This window comes from Neoarius graeffei, chromosome 12 (genome assembly GCF_027579695.1).
Source record: "Neoarius graeffei isolate fNeoGra1 chromosome 12, fNeoGra1.pri, whole genome shotgun sequence".
Lineage (NCBI taxonomy): Eukaryota > Metazoa > Chordata > Actinopteri > Siluriformes > Ariidae > Neoarius > Neoarius graeffei.
This window is the reverse complement of record NC_083580.1, coordinates 77,288,328-77,310,799: the sequence shown is the minus strand read 5'-3', so window position 1 is coordinate 77,310,799 and position 22,472 is coordinate 77,288,328. Positions and strand designations below refer to the sequence as shown.

Sequence of the window (22,472 nt, the reverse complement as noted above, 5' to 3'; positions counted from 1 at the left end):
GAAGTTATATGCACCCTAGGTACCCCTACCTTCATGCCAGAAAGAATCAAAATCGGTGAAGAATTGAGGGAGAAGAAGCGATTTGTGTGGAAACTGCTCGTTAAGGATTAATTCATTGCTCCATATCTTCATTATTAATTGCAATTATGCAAATTTGGTTAGAAGCCATATGCACCCCAGGCAGACCGACTTTCCTGCCAAAAAGAATAATCATCAATGAAGAATTGAGAAAGAAGAAGCGATTTTTGTGAAATGTGGACGACGCCGGAGAGACGATGGACAACACATGATGGCATAAACTCATCACCTGTCGGCCGGATGAGCTAACAAGAAATTTGCGCTTTCTTTTTCCAGACTGCTGAAAGATGAAGAAAAGAGAAGCAAATGAAGGTTGTACAAATGTTCATTATAGTTTTAAAGGTCCCATGGCATGAAATTTTCACTTTCTGAGTTTTTTTAACGTTAAAATGAGTTCCTCTGACCTTCTTAAGTCACCCCAGTGGCTAGAAATTTCATAATGTGTAAACCAAACTATGCCCAACATTTGAGAATGGCGCGTCAAAACGGCGCGTTGATAAACTCTTCCCTTGCCTACGTCAGCAAGGGAGATGATCCCCACGCCCCCCCTCTGGATTCCCACCCACTGTATGGATTGCCCGCCCAACTCAAAAGTTGCTGTTTGTCCTACCAAGCCTACTGCGCATGCGCAGAACACATGACTACATTTTGTAGTGAGGAGCCCATAGAAGACACAACATGGAAATTGCGCTGTACATGGATGTGACAACACAGAAAGGAGTCTGTTTTTACTGCCGACGGGAGAGCCCCTGAAGACGCAGTGGCTTAATTTTATTTACTTCAATAATACGCCGTCGAGTCTACCTAAGACGGTGTATGTTTGTCAGAAGCATTTTCCTGATGAATGTTTCCACAACTTGGGACAGTACAGGGCAGGTTTTGCACATCAACTGTCACTGAAGCCTGGGTCCGTACCAAGCATCCCTGCCGCATCAGCAACAAACACCGAACAAGTAAGTGTATAACTGGTCGTTTTGCCGTGTTTTAAAATCGGTGTGTTAGCCTAGCAATGGCTACATTAGCTGTGCAGCTAACCGCTTCCTGCAGTTAGCCAGGTATATGGGCTCGAGTTGTACCATTTTTTTTAGACAGGGCGGACGGACCAGGGCAAATCCTGTGCTCTGATTGGCTGGCGAGCGTGTCCGTATCCTACAATACAGACCCCAGTTACGGACCTCTGGCGACTTGCTTGTTCACAACAAGAAGTAGCATTTTTTGTCAACATTTATCTTTTTTTTAATAAGATTTATTTATAAGATTATCAAAAATCTTATAAATGTTTGCCAGCATTTCTCAGGAGAATAGCATTAATTTTACAGCATGGATAGCGATAACGACAGTGTTCACAGCGAAAGCGAGTTTTACTACCCTGAGGAAGAAGAAATAAAACACTTCAGGAGAAAGCTAAAAACCTCTAACTGTTGCTAACACCGAGCAAAAACATGGCTGAATCCTGAATGACTCACTTTTGTATAAATACGGGACTACATAGGCGGCAAAATGTAGTTTTTTTCCTGCCATGGAAGTGCACTTGTATACCGAGGAGGAAGCCATTTGCATTACAGCCATGAATGAGGATTCAAAATGGCGGCTCGGCTCGGTTTTCCCTTTCGGGCGCTCTCGTTTTCTGTTAGAATTTGGTAAAGAAAAAAATAAGTATATTATTTACCAGCTTAAGGTCGGTCCGTATGGTGAAATACCGTGACCTCGGCCTTGAATACTGACCTCGGCCCAGAGGGCCTCGCTCAGTACTTTCAAGACCTCGGCCACGGTATTTCACGATACGGACCTCCCAGCTGGGAAATAACACATATATTTTACTCCAACTTTTACAAATGTGGTTAAATAACTCTGTTATTAAGAAAATAAAATGTGTGTGTTGTTTTTTTTATTTAACTATAGGAATGTTTAAGTTGATAAAGAATAGGAAAATAGATCTTTTTTTTTTTTTGATAATAAAATATTCTTCCCCCCCCCCCCCCCCCCAAAAAAAAAAAACTCATGGGAAAATCGAATCATGAACCCAACACGGTGAATTAACTCAAATCGTGAATTAAGTGAATCATTCCATACCTAGTTTTTACTGATGGAGGAATTTATCTCCAAACAGAAGTAAAATGCCTATTTTGGAACGCCTATTATAACACTGCTGCAGGAGCATTAGTTTCTCACAGAATCACTCGGCCTGAATCGATTCGGTCGATTCCAGTGCAGTGCTTCATGCAGCTCCTGCTGTAAATCAATGACCCGTGCCACAGATAGAGATGTTAAGGGTTATTTAGACATTTAAGTTGACCTGACTGACCCATCCATCTGGCCCTGTATAAACTTTTAAACAGGGACACTCATTTACTTTTCAAAAGTTTGCAGCCAGGGACCTGTTTAAATGCAAAATAAATTCTACAAACTCCCTCAGGATAGATGTTTAAAATAAACACAATCCAGCTCAGAATACATTATTGTGTTATTTATAAACTGATTTATTTGTGGTTTCAATTAAACCCACTGGGTTGTGATTTCCAACACTAACAACATAAGAAATAAAAATAAAATAATCTCAGAGCCCTGGTCATGCTTCACGAACCCCACTTTGAGAAACAGCTTCATCTATTCTTAATTTCTTTCTCGTTTCTTTTGTATTTGAAACATTCTTTATTATTCATATCATTTATTTGTACTTTTGTCATTTAAGGAGGACGAGCCAGCGCAAACCCGTCCATGTGCCAAATGTATAACCGTACAAAATGAATCCTACTGCAAGAGAAGGATTTCACAGCCATATTAAACCATTAATGTGAAACTTTAGCTCTTTGTGTTTACACAGAGGACTTTATCGCTTTTGCAAGGTACCAGTGGTCGATTGACCTGGTATTGATTTGTTTCCCTTGCAGGCATGCCTCACTGTTCCTGTAATTGTTCTCTCAGCAGGAAAAAAAAACAAACTGTACAGAATGTACCTTTTGTGAGCCTTAATACTTCTGTTAGCTATGAAAATACTATGAATATGTGTAGTTTATAAAACACCTTTTTCCAAAATCCAAGCTGTATTCACAAGTTGAATTTTAACAGTCAAGTCTTTTCAAGTTCATGGTGCAAAACAGCACCTTGGCAAAATCTTCAGACATACCCGGTGACATCATAACTAGCTGTCGTTTTCTGGCGTGCTGGTTTCCTGGAGTCTCCGACGCCAGTTGTGGAGTGGCTACTGCTACTGATTTGGCTGACCAGAGTCTGGTTTCTATTGGTGGAGTTCATGTTGATTGCACTCTGCAGAGTGGCTGACGGGTGGAAGGGCATCGAATGTGAGACGCCACGACCCGTGCCATGTTTTCCCATGCGTTCAGGATACGGGTAACCTCTACCGTAGTGTCTGAATCCTCGCTGTGCTTCTAGGTCAGTGTAGCAGGATATGCTTAGCAGCCCTCCGCCTAGCAGAGACGTGAGAGACGAGGCAATTCCGACATACAGGCAGTCCCCGATCTCGAACTTCAGGCTGTCGGGTAGGTTGTACTGGTAGAAGGTCTGCACTACTTCGTTGGTCTTCCAGGAAATGGGAATGAGTGACAGAAGACCGGCTGTTAAAAAAAGGCACCCTCCGGCTCCAGCCACTTTCGTCTTTGCCAAGGAGCCGTCCATGCACATGGTGCACTGCATCCCAATGCTGGACACTGCACAGGCAAGGACAGATAAGATAATTGAGATGACCATCATGGCCCGGGCCACCTGTAGGTCGGTGGATAGGCCGAGGATGGTGTTGTAGGTCGCGCACTGGAAGACTCCGGTGCTCTGGTGGACACACGCCATCCACAGGCCCTTCATGTTTGTCATGGCCGTGACAATGTTCGGGCCAATGTGGGCCGTGATTTCCCAGTAGGGCAACAAGGTGGCCACCAAGTTGCCAATCATACCCAGGATGCCCAAGAAGAAGCCCATCAACTCCACTGCGGCTGTAGCCATCACTGCAAATGGTGGCGCACTGTGCTTGAAAAGCTTTAAATGACTAGCGATTAGCTCACGATCTGTTAAAACAAGAAGACAAACTTAAAAAACAAAACAAGGTGTAGTTAACTCGATGTAGTAGACCAACTATAACGATCTCATCTGCCCTTTCTGGTCTGTCTCTCCTGTGTGTGTTCCTGTTGTCCCAATTTGTAACTCTTCTGTCCCTTCTCTGTCCAAACACTGAGTTTCCACAGTTCACATATAAACACATGTACACACAGAGAAGTAGGTTAAAGATTCACCCATTACTCACCCCAAAACAGGCTTTCACTGCAGCATCGTAAAACCAAAGCTGCAGAAAGAAGGATGTGGTATTAATCACACAATGATTGCTTCTTCCTTTTAATACCAACCATGAAAAACAAAATAAAAAGTAATCATTTGCAATAACATTATGAAAGTATTAACTACTTTGAAGTGAAGCTAATATCTGAAGAACCTTTAATTCAAGTGGGTTAAAAGTTTGAAAAGGGGACTATCGTATAAATCCTGCAATGAAGAAGTATTTGCCCCATTATTTGTTTCCTCCATTATTGCATATTTTAGGCAATACATAGTATTAGACAAAGGGATAGATTGGAAAAACACTAACCCTAATAGTAGTACTAACACTAATACTACTAACACGAACCCTCCTAACAGTCTTAACAACGCGAACAATAATACTGTTACTACTAACAGTACTAATTCTACTAACACTAAGCCTATTTGCATCAGTACTCCTAAGACTACTAACATTAAGAGGCTGTCCACACGGCAACGGATTCAGGTGAATCTGATAAAATTGTTTATCGTTTCGGCCTGGTGTCCACACGGCACCGGCGTTTTGGGTGCCCCAAAACGAGAACAGGTTCCAGAGTGGAAAAATCTGGCAACGGCGCCGTTGCGAAGTCGTCTGGATGAGTAGAACGGATTTGTTTACGATGACGTCACAACCACATGACTAGAACAAGCAGCACTCTCGCTGTTTTGTATGAACCACTGCATTGCATTCACTTTTGTATGGACCCTTTTCACGTGACGTCACGACAAACGCAGCCGCCATTTTGGACGTGTACTACCAGTAGTTTACCACAGCCAACATTGAGGAACGGCAGCAAAAAAAGTGTTTATTTTCAGCAAGACTTCCATCATGCCACTATATTGTTGTGCACCTGGATGTAGTAACCATCAACACACAAGGCAAGGGTTATCATTTTATCGGATCCTGACGGAGAAGATGGATTGCGGCCATTAAAAAAAAAATTAACAGATTGGCAGCCCTCAGCATACCAGCGCTTGTGTAGTGACCACTTTGTTGGAGGTAAGACGAATAAAATTAGCCAGAAAAGGCATTACATTGCTGTTAACATTCTGTGGCGGTGAGTGTGTAACCAAATAGGCTAAAATAACCCATTGTAACCTCTTTGTTCTTCTGTAGTAGCTATTAGCTAACGACATTAGCTAGCGTTGTTTTCCTTTGCTGTTGGTAGACTGTAGGACAGATCAGAGGCAGTGTCCTACAAACAGCGCTTAATTTGAGGGGGAGCAAGCCGGAGCGCGCTCCGGAACCTCGGGCGTTGGCTCCGGCAGCTATTTACACTGGATCCGGTGATCCGACACCTCTTTTGACTATGTAACAAAAAAAAAAAACAACCCAAATAATTAAATAAAAAAATGCAAGTTTATTTAGTGTTAATGTCTGATTTTGATATCTGCCTTGTTGGTGATTTCTCTCATGAAATGACATCCACAAAATATCTGCAGATGAACTTAATTTGCAGTGTTATTACAAAACATGCCCAGAAGTGCAGCGCAGCGCCCCGCCCCTCTTTTTTCCGCACCGGAGCCGCTCATCCTCTGCGCTCCGGGACCTCCCACTTTACAAATTAAGCACTGCCTACAAATAAGTGTTCAAAACAATAGGAGCATGTATTTGTCTCTTAAATCCAGGCCGTTCCCTGTAATCTGTAACACTGGGTTGGAGAAAGTAATGGCAAATAGCGAGTGCACAAACCATAGAAGGTAAACTGTACACAGCGCCAGGGCAGTGTGATGGTATGTCTACTTTTAGATTGTGTTAGCTTATCAATGAACACACTCGTCACTCGACGAGTTTCACGTCTTTACGACGGATACTTAAATGTGGGTTAGGTATTATTGTTGCAGTCTAAGCAGTCATTGTAGCAGCTAGATGAGCGAGAACCGAAAGGGTCCGTGCCATAAACCGTTATTTCTGTACGGCGTTGCTAATGTGTCGTTACTGTTGTTATTTCTCCCTCTGCTCGCCCTGTAAATGCCCTACGTCGCTGGATAGCGAAGGTGTTTTCTGCATCTCGCTCCTTTTTCTTGTATGTTCTCCGTTTGTCGCCTTCCTCGCATTCAAACCAGTTCGAGCCGAAGTCCGCTACATGTCCAAAATGGTGGTCGCGTTTACGAAGGTCACGTGACTGAAAAGGGTCTATACAGCTTTTATTTTAAATACACAAGTAACTGAACCATTTCTTGAATTTCTTTTTTTCATTGGATAAGACTGCTTTTCAAAATGTTCACACACAATATAAAAAGTTATATAAATTATATAAAAATGCTTTTCAAAATGTTCACACACAATAAGAAAATTAAGTTATATAAAACTATGCACACTAATAAAACTAATTTGTACACACAGAAGGCACGATTTCCTCGCGTAGTCGCAGCCATCTTCTTCTTGTTGTTGTGTGTTTGTTCCTGTGAGTGCTTCACGCCGGGTAGAAGGAGGGGTTTATGCGCATGCGTCCTACTTCTTCTATTGTTCTGGTGTCTCCGATGGGACCGTCTTACAGCGCACGTAGAGGTGTGGCATGTGTATTGCATCGTTTTCAGCAAGCGTTGCGTTGCCATATGGACCTGATATTTTACTGATCCGTTGCCCATGTGGACGCGATATTTTTTTTAATAACATCTCGTTGCCGTTGTCGTGTAGATGTAGCCTAACACTCCTAATGGTACTAACAATACTATCATGACTAACAACACTAATATGACTAACATTAATACTACTAACCTGAATGCTGTTACAATACTAACAATACAAACATTACAACAACAGTAATACTACTAACAGCAACACTAATGTTGTCAATAATACTAATACTACTAACATGCCTAACACTACTAATAACACTATTACCACTAACATTAACACACTAACCCTAACATTCACATTAACATTAACTAATGTGAATGCTGTTAAAATACTAACAATACAAAGACTGCAACAATAATACTACTAACAGCAACATTAATGTTATCAATAATACTAATACTACTTACACTACTAACCCTATAACAATAGTATACTAACAGTAACCCTATTTGCGTCAATACTACTCAGACTACTAACAATAATACAACTAACATTAACACTCCTAATGCTAGCAATACTAACATGACGAACAACATTAATACTACTAGCAATACAAACACTACTAATGCGAATTCTGTTAAAATACTAACAATACAAAGACTACAACAGCAGTAATACTACTAACAGCAACACTGTTATCAATAATACTAATACTACTAACAAAAGAAACACTAAAACAACTAACACTCCTAATGCTAGCAATACTAACATGACTAACAATATTAATACTACTAACAATACAAACACTACTAACCCTAACACTATAACAGTCATACTATTAACACTAATACTAAAACAACACTAATATATGTTAACTAACATAATATATGTAACTAACATAAAACAACACTAATACTACGAACAAAACAAACACTACTAAAGTGAATGCTGTTACACTACTAACAATATAAACACTACTAACACTATAACAGTAATACTACTAACAGCAACACTAATGCTATCAATAATAATAACAACACTACCAATAACACTACTAACAATACTAGTTCTACAAACACTAGCCCTGTAACAATAGTATACTAACGGTAACCCTATTTGCATCAATACTACTCAGACTACTAACAATAATACAACTAACATTAACACTCCTAATGCTAGCAATACTAACATGACTAACAACATTAATACTACTAACAATACAAACACTACTAACCCTAACACTATAACAACAGTCATACTACTAACAGCAACACTAATGCTACTAACAATACTAATCCAACCAACATTAACACTCCTAATACTATTAATAACACAGACATTACTAACAATACTAACGTTAATGCTCCTAATGAAACTTAGACTGCTAACAATACTAATACTGATAACACTAACACTACTAACCCTAATAATACTCATACTGTTAGCATGAATACTCTTCCCAATACTGACGCTGCCAACAGTACCAACATTGCTAATAACATGGTTGTTGTTATTTTGAACTTTGGCAGACACTACACGATCCTAAGGAAAAGTTTTGTGCCAGTAGAGAAACAATTCAAACCACTGATCAGGACATTGATCATCACCCTACTGCAATACTTCACCCCACCTGTACGTTCCGCTCCTGCAGCCAGGAACAGGGATCTCAGAATCAAGAATGAGTTTCTGCTAAAGTGGCCGGTGAGTGTATTCCTCCCAATACCCATGAACCTTCCTAGAGAGAAAGAATGGCCAGTGTTTTGGTGAAAACCACGGACCTCCTCGCTGACTTGAATGGAGCACTGGGTCGTTCTGGTCTGCATAAAGGAGGATCGGGGGATCCTCTAACTTCCAGTTGACGTACGTGGTCATATGTTTGCAGCTCTCGCTGTGCCTCAGTCCTCTCTGCTCATCAGACGAGGTTCACTCCATTAAGGGTTTAATAATTAGCTGAGAAGTTGGATCAGGTGTCTCATCAGTAATCAGACATACCCATGGATTAAAGTTTTCCGTCGCTATGACGGATTTCCGTCAACTGGGAGCGCTAAAGGTCAATAATGAGAGTGATGCAGATCCAAGGGGGGGGTAGGCCCATAGGTCTGACACCGATGTGATTTAGAACTTCACCAAGCTGCTGTGATTGCCTGTTGTTGAACCCTTTCTTGTGCTATGTTTGAGTATATGTAAAGGAATAGTCTAAGTTGTTGCGCTAGATAGGCCTAAATAAATAAATACAGCCTCCGCTACTGTCTAGTCCCGGGGAGGCTCGGCGTAGGCCACTGATGAAACTATTTGGCTGTCCGACTACTAGGCAACTAGGTTACTTGTCTACTACTAATAGTAGTAGTAATAATGATATTTGCCTATTGAAAGGTGATCAGGTGAAAATTTGAAGCCGCAGCAAGACCTTTGCTATTAAACGTTTTGTAGGCTTCGGCAGACAATGTTCTGGAAAGGCTGTGTTTTTCTTTGGTTTGATTAGCCTACGATTTAATCTTTAAACATTATGGTTTCAGCAGTTCGCTTAAACATTGGAGGCTGCAGAGTCGGGCTGCAAGATTTCCCGACACTTGTTTAAGATGCCAAACTTCATAGTAAGGAGAAAATGAGCTCCTTGTGACATAGAAAGGGGAGCCGAATCTGAACGACGTGTTGAATCACGTGACGTTTTCTGAAATGGCGCAGAAGATACTGACGAGTGTCGTGTTTCAGGGTTTCTCATTATATCCTTCTTCATATTACAAGAACATTAATGGTATTTAGCAGACGCTGTTATCCAGAGCGACGTACAACACACCCAGAGCATCCTGGGGAGCAGTTGGGGGTTAGGTGCCTTGCTCAAGGGCACTTCAGCCATTCCTGCTGGTTCAGGGAATCGATCTGGCAACCTTTTGGTCGCAAAGCTGCTTCTCTAACCATTGGGCCATGGATTCCACCATATTATTATTAGGGGCAGCCATGGCCTGAAGGATAAAGAAGCAGCCTTGGGCCCAAAGCGTTGCTGGTTTGATTCCTGGGACCAGCAGGAAAACTGTAAGGAGAGTTGAGTGCATGAACAGCACTTACCCATCGTTCTATATCATGGCTGAAGTGCCGTTGAGCAAGGTACCTAAGCCCCAACTGTTCCCCGGGCGCTGTAGCAAAGCAGCCCACTGCTCTGGGTATATATGTGGTCCAGGGAGTTGAACCAGTGACCTTTTGGTCCCAAAGCTGCTTCTCTAACCACTAGGCCATGAGTCTTTGTATTCTTTTGGCTGTTCCCGTTAGAGGTTGTGACAGCGGATAATGTCCCTCCATCTCCTCCGTATCTTTTTCAGTCACACCAACCGTCCACCTCTCTTTCTCTTCCTTTTCCCACCAGTAGCACTGGTACCCTGCTGGGAAACAGTTCCAGTGGCGGTCGTTGTTAACCCGGGCCTCGATCGATCCCTTATGAAAGTCCTTTCATCATCTGGATGGTTGATTTGGCTTGAGTTTTACGCCAGATGCACTTCCAGACACAACCCTCGCCATTTATCCAGGCTTGGCACTGGCACTTAGAATGCACTGGCTCGTGCACCTCAAGTTTGTCAGAATACGTCCCCTTTAAACGATTGAGGTTTGGACTGAACCCATTCAGTTAGACAGGCTAATAGTTATAAGAGCTGTGGTGGCTTGAAATTAAAAAAAATTCAGACCTCCTGTGCTATGCTTCGACCTCACTTGGGTCTAGAAAATCTATCATGGTGTTCTCAAGTCCTGCGGTACGATTTCTGCTTTCCTCAGATTTACGAGGTAATTAGAACACTTACCATACCATCTTTCACTGTCTTCCCTCACAGAAGGAGATTCACAGAATGGCCAGCAGGGGGCGACCTTTTCAAACCCAATGGATTCATTATACAGAGACTTTCTCAAAGATCAACAGAAAGACTCTGAAAGCGTCACACACCTACCCCAGACTAAAAATTCTGATCAGAACCAAACACCACGTCCAGACCCGGATTCTGATCGGTCGCATGATCTCAACGGCTGTAACAGCCAATCATCAGTAAGCAATGAATCCATGCCTGTACCCGTACCCACGCCCCCCATCAGATCAGCACAGTGCCAGAATCAAGAATCGTCACGTGTTCCACAGAAGTTGACGGTCAACCAACCCATCGGACGCGTGACCTCGTGTTGCGGTCAGGGCCAGAACGGTCCGGTGACCTTCAGTGGTAAAGTCGAGGAGATTTCCGACGAGGAGATCAGGAACAATCGGGAGACGGAGGACGGAATAAGAGGGATTTCACGCTTTCAGAACTATCAGCGTGGAGAGCCATCAAATGTACGTTTTCTGCGTAGCATATTAAGTGTTTGTTTGCGTACTGCAAGCTTTTTGTGGTCAGTTAGTAGGGTTTTTTTATCCAGAAGGAAGAGGAAAGACGATGGGGTCGGAGTTGCAAGTCAAATGCAGCCAAACACTCCTTAAAAAAAAAAGACTATTCTAAAGTAATGATTTCGGAAGTTTGTGCGAGTGCATATGTGCCAGTTTACGAAATCGAGTTGTATGACTGCACTGTTTTTATTCTGCGTAGGTGCTGTGTGTGAAGAACTTGAGTCCTCGGGCCTCTTTGGCTCAGCTGGTGGCTCTTTTCTGCCGGTTTCAGAAGGACGAGACAAATCCCATTGTGTATCGTCTCCTGACGGGGAGGCTGAAGGGTCAAGCCTTCATCACTTTCTCTGGTAGGAAAAAGCAAACAAGGCATCACCGTACAGAAGCGTTTTTAACTACAACTCCGATTCCAAAAAAGTTGGGACAAAGTCCAAATTGTCAATAAAAACGGAATGCAATGATGTGGAAGTTTCAAAATTCCATATTTTATTCAGAATAGAACATAGATGACATATCAGATGTTTAAACTGAGAAAATGTATCATTTAAAGAGAAAAATGAGGTGATTTTAAATTTCATGACAACAACACATCTCAAAAAAGTCGGGACAAGGCCATGTTTACCACTGTGAGACATCCCCTTTTCTCTTTACAACAGTCTGTAAACGTCTGGGGACTGAGGAGACAAGTTGCTCAAGTTTAGGGATAGGAATGTTAACCCATTCTTGTCTAATGGAGGATTCTAGTTGCTCAACTGTCTTAGGTATTTTTTGTCGTATCTTCCGTTTTATGATGCGCCAAATGTTTTCTATGGGTGAAAGATCTGGACTGCAGGCTGGCCAGTTCAGTACCCGGACCCTTCTTCTACGCAGCCATGATGCTGTAATTGATGCAGTATGTGGTTTGGCATTGTCATGTTGGAAAATGCAAGGTCTTCCCTGAAAGAGACGTCGTCTGAATGGGAGCATATGTTGCTCTAGAACCTGGATATACCTTTCAGCATTGATGGTGTCTTTCCAGATGTGTAAGCTGCCCATGCCACATGCACTAATGCAACCCCATACCATCAGAGATGCAGGCTTCTGAACTGAGCGCTGATGATAACTTGGGTCGTCCTTCTCCTCTTTAGTCCGAATGACACGGCGTCCCTGATTTCCATAAAGAACTTCACATTTTGATTCATCTGACCACAGAACAGTTTTCCACTTTGCCACAGTCCATTTTAAACGAGCCTTGGCCCAGAGAAGACGTCTGCGCTTCTGGATCGTGTTTAGATACGGCTTCTTCTCTGAACTATCGAGTTTTAGCTGGCAACGGCGGATGGCACGGTGAATTGTGTTCACAGATAATGTTCTCTGGAAATATTCCTGAGCCCATTTTGTGATTTCCAATACAGAAGCATGCCTGTATGTGATGCAGTGCCGTCTAAGGGCCCGAAGATCACGGGCACCCAGTATGGTTTTCCGGCCTTGACCCTTACGCACAGAGATTCTTCCAGATTCTCTGAATCTTTTGATGATATTATGCACTGTAGATGATGATATGTTCAAACTCTTTGCAATTTTACACTGTCGAACTCCTTTCTGATATTGCTCCACTATTTGTCGGTGCAGAATTAGGGGGATTGGTGATCCTCTTCCCATCTTTACTTCTGAGAGCCGCTGCCACTCCAAGATGCTCTTTTTATACCCAGTCATGTTAATGACCTATTGCCAATTGACCTAATGAGTTGCACTTTGGTCCTCCAGCTGTTCCTTTTTTGTACCTTTAACTTTTCCAGCCTCTTATTGCCCCTGTCCCAACTTTTTTGAGATGTGTTGCTGTCATGAAATTTCAAATGAGCCAATATTTGGCATGAAATTTCAAAATGTCTCACTTTCGACATTTGATATGTTGTCTATGTTCTATTGTGAATACAATATCAGTTTTTGAGATTTGTAAATTATTGCATTCCGTTTTTATTTACAATTTGTACTTTATCCCAACTTTTTTGGAATCGGGGTTGTAGATTAACATTTTCATTAAACAGTTTTTGCACACGTTTAATAACTATTAGCTCGGATCATTCATTAACTAATGAGTTTTACAGATCTAGAGACTGCCCAAGCCGCGCTGGACACCGTGAACGGGTACAGACTGCAGGACAAGCCTCTCGTCATCGAGTTTGCCCGGGAGAGGAGACGCGCAACGACTGAAGACGCTTCAGAAATTCACAGCACGACTCCAGCGCAAAAGGATCTGAAAAACTGCTCATGAGACTGTAATGATGAAGTACTTTAAATAGTATTTATGTAAGGAATAAAACACGACAGACAGGCTGTGCTGTTACGGGATGATAATCAGCGATTGATTGTATGGTCGTGTGATTCATGAAGCGAAGTTGCTGTTACCACCCAGATGTTCTAGTCCTTTTATCCCACAGCAATTTTCCAACTTTTTTTTTTCTTTTTCATTTTCCAGGTCTGTATCCACTTCTTTTCCCCAGGTGTGGAATGCGAATAGGGTTGAGCTGGTAGGGTTAAAAGACTTGCCCAAAGCAGCCCAGCAGCTCCATCCCTCAAACGTGAAGATCAGCAACGGAGCACTTTAACCACTGAGCCACCACCGTCCCAGTTTTCCAACAGTTGTAGAACATCCGCAGAACAACTAAATTCCTGTTATGTCTTCCATCGTAACAGCGATAAACAGTCGTTCCGTTTCCGCCTCCTCTTTTTTTTTTTTAAATCCCTGTTGAAATTGGACGAACGCAGCGTCATGTTCCTGATCTTAAAGTTACAGCTTTCCCTCTGACTGTTACAAAGCACTAACACTGGAGACGCCCAAAACTGCTCAGTAAGAGCAATCGATCGATCAGTCAACAACTTGAATAAAGTGTCAAACTCATAACTGGCCCCAAGTAGTCTAATAATTTATAAATGAATAAAATCTGAAATGTATACTAATATCTATAATCTTAAATATAAACAATAAATCTTAAATGTGTACGATAAAACTTAGTCCTAACTGTTATTCTTGACCAAAGGGAAAAAAATTAAAGCTCCTTGATTAGAATGGAATATAAATGGACATATTAAATAAATATATACTCAAATCTATAATCTTAAATATATACGATAAAATCTTAATTCTATATTAGAATGTTTAGCGTACCACATCGACAGACACGTGTACGTGCAGTGATTTCCCGAGTGAGAGAGCCGTGGTCTATTAGAATCGATGCTTTAATAGCAGAATGGTATAAATGTGGTAGAAACCACAGGTTTCCTGGTCATCAATGCTCTCCTGAGAACCTCCAGATGCAGTGTAGAAGTTTTCCATTTCACCAGGAGGGGTCCCTATAACAACACTGTAGATACGTACAGGATCTTGCGCAATCTTACCAAGAAGGTGATGTTCATATCTTGAGCAGTGCTTGGGCCGTGTGTATACCGTTCCACCAAACCTGACTACAGATTCTCCATTTGAGTTGTAGCTTCTTTCCTTGTGGACTCTAACCCTATTGATGTGCTTTCAGAAAAAAAAAAAATCTCAATAGTTGTAGGTGCTCTGTGAACTTCACGAAACATACTTAGGCCTCACAGTGTGCCTTAAAAGTCTTTGGAGCGGGCTATATAGTACAAATATTGTATTTCAATATACAAAGTGATTTATGCAGCCTTTTAAAAGGTGCCACTGGGTCAAGGTTTGAAATTGAGTTAAAATATTTTTAACAAAGGAAAGGAGGGAAAATGAAATGGTATAATGAAATGTATACTGTATGTACTTTAACGTCCAATCAGATACTTGTTAGCGTGTGCCATTGGAGTTAGGTCAGTGTTATTAAAGTATGGGTGATTTCTCAGGAAAATAAAGTGATATACCTTGACAACAAATAGTGCATATTTACAAATTACAATTTCACAATTTAAAGAAACGCCGAACACTGAGACTAGGATTAAGAACAGTCTCGGCAGCACGGTCCAATCAGAAGGCAGTATCCTCAGTAGACAGCGTTTTGGGAAGCATCTGTGCTCCTGGGAGGAGGATCGTCCTAAACGGGAAGGTGCACTTAGGTGCCTTATTTTGGCCAGATTTGAAAGTAGCATCATAAGAATCCTTCTTGGATAAGATAGTGTGAGAAATCAGTTCACTGTACCAGAGTGGTGAAAGTTTACACTAGGCATGTAATGATATATTGTGTCATGATAAATCGCGATACAAATTTATGCCGATTTGAATCGATGGAATAAATAATGAATCGTGTTTGTGCAATCTGTTAGTTTTTCCTAGCTGTACTTGTGTTGTTTAGACAGTACCGTTTAAGAGTGGGAATGCACATGACTTCACCCTAGGTGGAAGTAACACAGCTCTAATGACGCAAAAACAAACTGCCGCCCCCCGCCAAAAAAAAAAACAGATCTACAATGTGAAAGAGCTGTTATGTGATTGTGTACAAATAGATTTAACGAGACTGTAAGTCTAGTCCAGAAGGAACGATCTAAAGTGGGCCACCTTGTGCAATAAATGGTGCAAGCTATATATAGAAGTGATATCCACCCTAGGAATACCGACCGATTTACCAGAAAGAATCCAAAACGGCAAGGAATTGACCGAGAAGAAGCGATTTTTGTTGAACTGCTGTTGAATTAAGGCTTAATTAGTCCATAACTTCATTAATAATTGTAATGAAGCATATCTGGGTAGAAGTTATATGCACCCTAGGTACCTCTACCTTCATGCCAGAAAGAATCAAAATCGGTGAAGAATTGAGGGAGAAGAAGCGATTTGTGTGGAAACTGCTCGTTAAGGATTAATTAATTGCTCCATATCTTCATTATTAATTGCAATTATGCAAATTTGGTTAGAAGCCATATGCACCCCAGGCAGACCGACCTTCCTGCCAAAAAGAATAATCAATGAAGAATTGAGAAAGAAGAAGCGATTTTTGTGAAATGTGGACGACGCCGGAGAGACGATGGACAACACATGATGGCATAAACTCATCACCTGTCGGCTGGATGAGCTAACAAGAAATTTGCGCTTTCTTTTTCCAGACTGCTGAAAGATGAAGAAAAGAGAAGCAAATGAAGGTTGTACAAATGTTCATTATAGTTTTAAAGGTCCCATGGCATGAAATTTTCACTTTCTGAGGTTTTTTAACGTTAAAATGAGTTCCTCTGACCTTCTTAAGTCACCCCAGTGGCTAGAAATTTCATAATGTGTAAACCAAACTATGCCCAACATTTGAGAATGGTGCGTCAAAACGGCGCGTTGATAAACTCTTCCCTTGCCTACGTCAGCAAGGGAGATGATCCCCACACCCCCCCTCTGGATTCCCACCCACTGTATGGATTGCCCGCCCAACTCAAAAGTTGCTGTTTGTCCTACCAAGCCTACTGCGCATGCGCAGAACACATGACTACATTTTGTAGTGAGGAGCCCATAGAAGACACAACATGGAAATTGCGCTGTACATGGATGTGACAACACAGAAAGGAGTCTGTTTTTACTGCCGACGGGAGAGCCCCTGAAGACGCAGTGGCTTAATTTTATTTACTCCAATAATACGCCGTCGAGTCTACCTAAGACGGTGTATGTTTGTCGGAAGCATTTTCCTGATGAACGTTTCCACAACTTGGGACAGTACAGGGCAGGTTTTGCACATCAACTGTCACTGAAGCCTGGGTCCGTACCAAGCATCCCTGCCGCATCAGCAACAAACACCGAACAAGTAAGTGTATAACTGGTCGTTTTGCCGTGTTTTAAAATCGGTGCGTTAGCCTAGCAATGGCTACATTAGCTGTGCAGCTAACCGCTTCCTGCAGTTAGCCAGGTACATGGGCTCGAGTTGTACCATTTTTTTAGACAGGGCGGACGGACCAGGGCATTCGCCCGCCTGGCCGTGCCCGACGAGGAGCGCTCTCGGCCGGCTTGGGAGGCAGACGGCAGCCCCTCCTGGAAGTGCAGTTTTACCATGGGCCTCATGCGGAAAAAAATGACACAGTCCCACTGCTCAGTTTTACCATGGGCCTCAGGCGGGAATAAATGACAAAGTCCCAGTTTTACCATGGGCTCGAGTTGTACCATTTTTTTAGACAGGGCGGACGGACCAGGGCATTCGCCCGCCTGGCCGTGCCCGACGAGGAGCGCTCTCGGCCGGCTTGGGAGGCAGACGGCAGCCCCTCCCCCCATGGCACGCCCCCACCGTCTACCCTTCCCCGCCTCCTGCTTCTCATTAGCAAAACGACGCACTGGGAAAAGCGATGAAATGGGGCTTTCTCCCAGGAGGCTATATCTACGTACCGAGGGTTCATTTCGAGAAAGGCTGCGGATATAACATCCGGAAACCTCCACGAGCCCGTTTAAAGCATCAACAAACCACCATGCCATGGGCCCTTTAAGAAAAGGCCTATTTGTTATTAACTTTTTCATTTTTAATAAAAGGAATATGTTAATAAAAATTTTTTCGCGGTGCGCTTTCCATCAAATCCTGTGCTCTGATTGGCTGGCGAGCGTGTCCGTATCCTACAATACAGACCCCAGTTACGGACCTCTGGCGACTTGCTTGTTCACAACAAGAAGTAGCATTTTTTGTCAACATTTTATCTTTTTTTTAAATAAGATTTATTTATAAGATTATCAAAAATCTTATAAATGTTTGCCAGCATTTCTCAGGAGAATAGCATTAATTTTACAGCATGGATAGCGATAACGACAGTGTTCACAGCGAAAGCGAGTTTTACTACCCTGAGGAAGAAGAAATAAAACACTTCAGGAGAAAGCTAAAAACCTCTAACTGTTGCTAACACCGAGCAAAAACATGGCTGAATCCTGAATGACTCAATTTTGTATAAATACGGGACTACATAGGCGGCAAAATGTAGTTTTTTTCCTGCCATGGAAGTGCACTTGTATACCGAGGAGGAAGCCATTTGCATTACAGCCGTGAATGAGGATTCAAAATGGCGGCTCGGCTCGGTTTTCCCTTTCGGGCGCTCTCGTTTTCTGTTAGAATTTGGTAAAGAAAAAAATAAGTATATTATTTACCAGCTTAAGGTCGGTCCGTATGGTGAAATACCGTGACCTCGGCCTTGAATACTGACCTCGGCCCAGAGGGCCTCGCTCAGTACTTTCAAGACCTCGGCCACGGTATTTCACAATACGGACCTCCCAGCTGGGAAATAACATATATATTTTACTCCAACTTTTACAAATGTGGTTAAATAACTCTGTTATTAAGAAAAAATGTGTGTGTTGTTTTTTTTAATTTAACTATAGGAATGTTTAAGTTGATAAAGAATAGGAAAATAGATCTTTCTTTTTTTTTGGTAATAAAATATTCCCCCCCCCCAAAAAAAAACTCATGGGAAAATCGAATCATGAACCCAACACGGTGAATTAACTCAAATCGTGAATTAAGTGAATCGTTCCATGCCTAGTTTTTACTGATGGAGGAATTTATCTCCAAACAGAAGTAAAATGCCTATTTTGGAACGCCTATTATAACACTGCTGCAGGAGCATTAGTTTCTCACAGAATCACTCGGCCTGAATCGATTCGGTCGATTCCAGTGCAGTGCTTCATGCAGCTCCTGCTGTAAATCAATGACCCGTGCCACAGATAGAGATGTTAAGGGTTATTTAGACATTTAAGTTGACCTGACTGACCCATCCATCTGGCCCTGTATAAACTTTTAAACAGGGACACTCATTTACTTTTCAAAAGTTTGCAGCCAGGGACCTGTTTAAATGCAAAATAAATTCTACAAACTCCCTCAGGATAGATGTTTAAAATAAACACAATCCAGCTCAGAATACATTATTGTGTTATTTATAAACTGATTTATTTGTGGTTTCAGTTAAACCCACTGGGTTGTGATTTCCAACACTGTAACAACATAAGAAATAAAAATAAAATAATCTCAGAGCCCTGGTCATGCTTCACAAGCCCCACTTTGAGAAACAGCTTCATCTATTCTTAATTTCTTTCTCGTTTCTTTTGTATTTGAAACATTCTTTATTATTCATATCATTTATTTGTACTTTTGTCATTTAAGGAGGACGAGCCAGCGCAAACCCGTCCATGTGCCAAATGTATAACCGTACAAAATGAATCCTACTGCAAGAGAAGGATTTCACAGCCATATTAAACCATTAATGTGAAACTTTAGCTCTTTGTGTTTACACAGAGGACTTTATCGCTTTTGCAAGGTACCAGTGGTCGATTGACCTGGTATTGATTTGTTTCCCTTGCAGGCATGCCTCACTGTTCCTGTAATTGTTCTCTCAGCAGGAAAAAAAAACAAACTGTACAAAATGTACCTTTTGTGAGCCTTAATACTTCTGTTAGCTATGAAAATACTATAAATATGTGTAGTTTATAAAACACCTTTTTCCAAAATCCAAGCTGTATTCACAAGTTGAATTTTAACAGTCGAGTCTTTTCAAGTTCATGGTGCAAAACAGCACCTTGGCAAACTCTTCAGACATACCCGGTGACATCATAACTAGCTGTCGTTTTCTGGCGTGCTGGTTTCCTGGAGTCTCCGACGCCAGTTGTGGAGTGGCTACTGCTACTGATTTGGCTGACCAGAGTCTGGTTTCTATTGGTGGAGTTCATGTTGATTGCACTCTGCAGAGTGGCTGACGGGTGGAAGGGCATCGAATGTGAGACGCCACGACCCGTGCCATGTTTTCCCATGCGTTCAGGATACGGGTAACCTCTACCGTAGTGTCTGAATCCTCGCTGTGCTTCTAGGTCAGTGTAGCAGGATATGCTTAGCAGCCCTCCGCCTAGCAGAGACGTGAGAGACGAGGCAATTCCGACATACAGGCAGTCCCCGATCTCGAACTTCAGGCTGTCGGGTAGGTTGTACTGGTAGAAGGTCTGCACTACTTCGTTGGTCTTCCAGGAAATGGGAATGAGTGACAGAAGTCCAGCTGTTAAAAAAAGGCACCCTCCGGCTCCAGCCACTTTCGTCTTTGCCAAGGAGCCGTCCATGCACATGGTGCACTGCATCCCAATGCTGGACACTGCACAGGCGAGGACAGATAAGATAATCGAGATGACCATCATGGCCCGGGCCACCTGTAGGTCGGTGGATAGGCCGAGGATGGTGTTGTAGGTCTCGCACTGGAAGGCTCCGGTGCTCTGGTGGACACATGCCATCCACAGGCCCTTCATGTTTGTCACGGCCGTGACAATGTTCGGGCCAATGTGGGCCGTGATTTCCCAGTAGGGCAACAAGGTGGCCACCAAGTTGCCAATCATACCCAGGATGCCCAAGAAGAAGCCCATCAACTCCACTGCGGCTGTAGCCATCACTGCAAATGGTGGCGCACTGTGCTTGAAAAGCTTTAAATGACTAGCGATTAGCTCACGATCTGTTAAAACAAGAAGACAAACTTAAAAAACAAAACAAGGTGTAGTTAACTCGATGTAGTAGACCAACTATAACGATCTCATCTGCCCTTTCTGGTCTGTCTCTCCTGTGTGTGTTCCTGTTGTCCCAATTTGTAACTCTTCTGTCCCTTCTCTGTCCAAACACTGAGTTTCCACAGTTCACATATAAACACATGTACAGACAGAGAAGTAGGTTTAAGATTCACCCATTACTCACCCCAAAACAGGCTTTCACTGCAGCATCGTAAAACCAAAGCTGCAGAAAGAAGGATGTGGTATTAATCACACAATGATTGCTTCTTCCTTTTTCTACCAACCATGAAAAAAAAAGTAATCATTTGCAATAACATTATGAAAGTATTAACTACTTTGAAGTGAAGCTAATATCTGAAGAACCTTTAATTCAAGTGGGTTAAAAGTTTGAAAAGGGGACTATCGTATAAATACTGCAATGAAGAAGTATTTGCCCCATTATTTGTTTCCTCCATTATTGCATATTTTAGGCAATACATAGTATTAGACAAAGGGATAGATTGGAAAAACACTAACCCTAATAATAGTAGTACTAACACTAATACTACTAACACGAACCCTCCTAACAGTCTTAACAACGCGAACAATAATACTGTTACTACTAACAGTACTAATTCTACTAACACTAAGCCTATTTGCATCAGTACTACTAATGGCCCTTTTCCACTACCCTTTTTCAGCTCACTTCAGCTCGCTTCAGCTCACTTCAGCCCAACACGGCTCGCGTTTCGACTACCAAAAACCAGCACGACTCAGCTCGCTTCAGCCCTGCTTAGCCCCTAAAACTCGCACCGTTTTGGAGTAGGGCTGAAGCGAGCCAAGCCGTGCCGAGTGAGGCTGGGGGCATGAGCAGACACTCCCCTGTGCACTGATTGGTGAGGAGGAGTGTCCTCACATGCCCACACACGCCCCGCGAGCGCGCTGGGATCTGTAAACACCGTAAGCCCGGAAGGAGAAGAATTACGAATTACGAGAAGTCAAGTCAAGTCAAGTCAGGTTTATTTCATCCATAAACATGGAAATTACAGTGCACATACCCATCCCATGCTCATAAAAACATTAGCATAAATATACACATCTTTAAGAAACCATAAGGCCATAATAAATAAATAAATTTAATACACTATGGAAAAGTACGCTTAAAGTGCTTGTTGTGCTGTCTAATAGCCTGAGGAATGAAAGAGAGAGCATACCGATTTGTCCTTGTCACAGGGGGCTTTAACCTACCACTGCGCTCCATAACCCTCCCTGTCAAGTTCTCATGTAGAGGATGAGTAGGATCCCCAATTATTTTCTTCCTCATACTTGCTAGGCGGTCCTCATATATTTTATCAACAGTATTTGACTCTCCCATCATTTTTCCAACCCTCCTAGTCACTCTGTCAATCCTGGCCTTTTCAGTTGCCCCAGCATTCCCACCCCATCCCACCACACAGTAACTCCACACGCTACATATTACTGCCATAAAAAACATCCTCACAACAGCTAAATTTACCTTGAAAGACTGCAGCTTTCTCAGGCAATATATGCGTGAACTTAGTTTTTCCATCACTAAACTTAGATGGTCAGACCATGTAAGCTTGTCATTAAAAACTACGCCTAAATACCTGTATGAGTTCACTCTTTCCACTACTGACCCTTTAATTTCTACTGCTTCAGTTGTCATGCTGTTTCTCCTATAATCAATAACCAACTCTTTGGTTTTCTTAACATTGAGTTCTAGGTAATGAGTGTCACAGTATTTAACAAAAGCTTTAATCTCATTTTGGTAGTGACTATAATCATCATTTTCAATC

General features: G+C 42.2%; 3 protein-coding genes across 6 annotated transcripts; 1 reads left to right on the top strand and 2 right to left on the bottom strand.

Moving 5' to 3' along the window:
- The first annotated feature begins 451 nt into the window (after positions 1 to 451).
- On the top strand, positions 452 to 14,254 carry LOC132895667 (RNA-binding protein 41-like). Of its 4 annotated transcripts, none has more exons than XM_060936460.1 (5): positions 452 to 1,031; positions 8,437 to 8,608; positions 10,729 to 11,216; positions 11,467 to 11,614; positions 13,352 to 14,254. In XM_060936460.1, the coding sequence occupies exons 3-5, from the start codon at positions 10,776 to 10,778 to the stop codon at positions 13,516 to 13,518; spliced, it is 756 nt and encodes a 251-aa protein (XP_060792443.1). In that variant the 5' UTR covers positions 452 to 1,031; positions 8,437 to 8,608; positions 10,729 to 10,775; the 3' UTR covers positions 13,519 to 14,254. The 4 variants fall into 4 exon arrangements, with proteins under 4 accessions (XP_060792443.1, XP_060792445.1, XP_060792444.1 ...); XM_060936462.1 differs by lacking the exon at positions 452 to 1,031 and having other exon boundaries at positions 7,892 to 8,608; positions 13,352 to 13,522; positions 13,723 to 14,254; XM_060936461.1 differs by lacking the exon at positions 452 to 1,031 and having other exon boundaries at positions 7,894 to 8,608; positions 10,732 to 11,216.
- Positions 3,050 to 4,408, bottom strand: LOC132895070 (claudin-14-like). The gene has a single exon (XM_060935250.1). It carries the CDS (start codon positions 4,033 to 4,035, stop codon positions 3,196 to 3,198), a length of 840 nt encoding a protein of 279 aa, XP_060791233.1. The 5' UTR covers positions 4,036 to 4,408; the 3' UTR covers positions 3,050 to 3,195.
- A 5,468-nt stretch (positions 14,255 to 19,722) lies between the features above and the next one.
- cldn2 (claudin 2) lies at positions 19,723 to 20,757 on the bottom strand. The gene has a single exon (XM_060935249.1). The coding sequence runs from the start codon at positions 20,560 to 20,562 to the stop codon at positions 19,723 to 19,725; it is 840 nt and encodes a 279-aa protein (XP_060791232.1). The 5' UTR covers positions 20,563 to 20,757.
- Between the last annotated feature and the right edge of the window lie 1,715 nt (positions 20,758 to 22,472).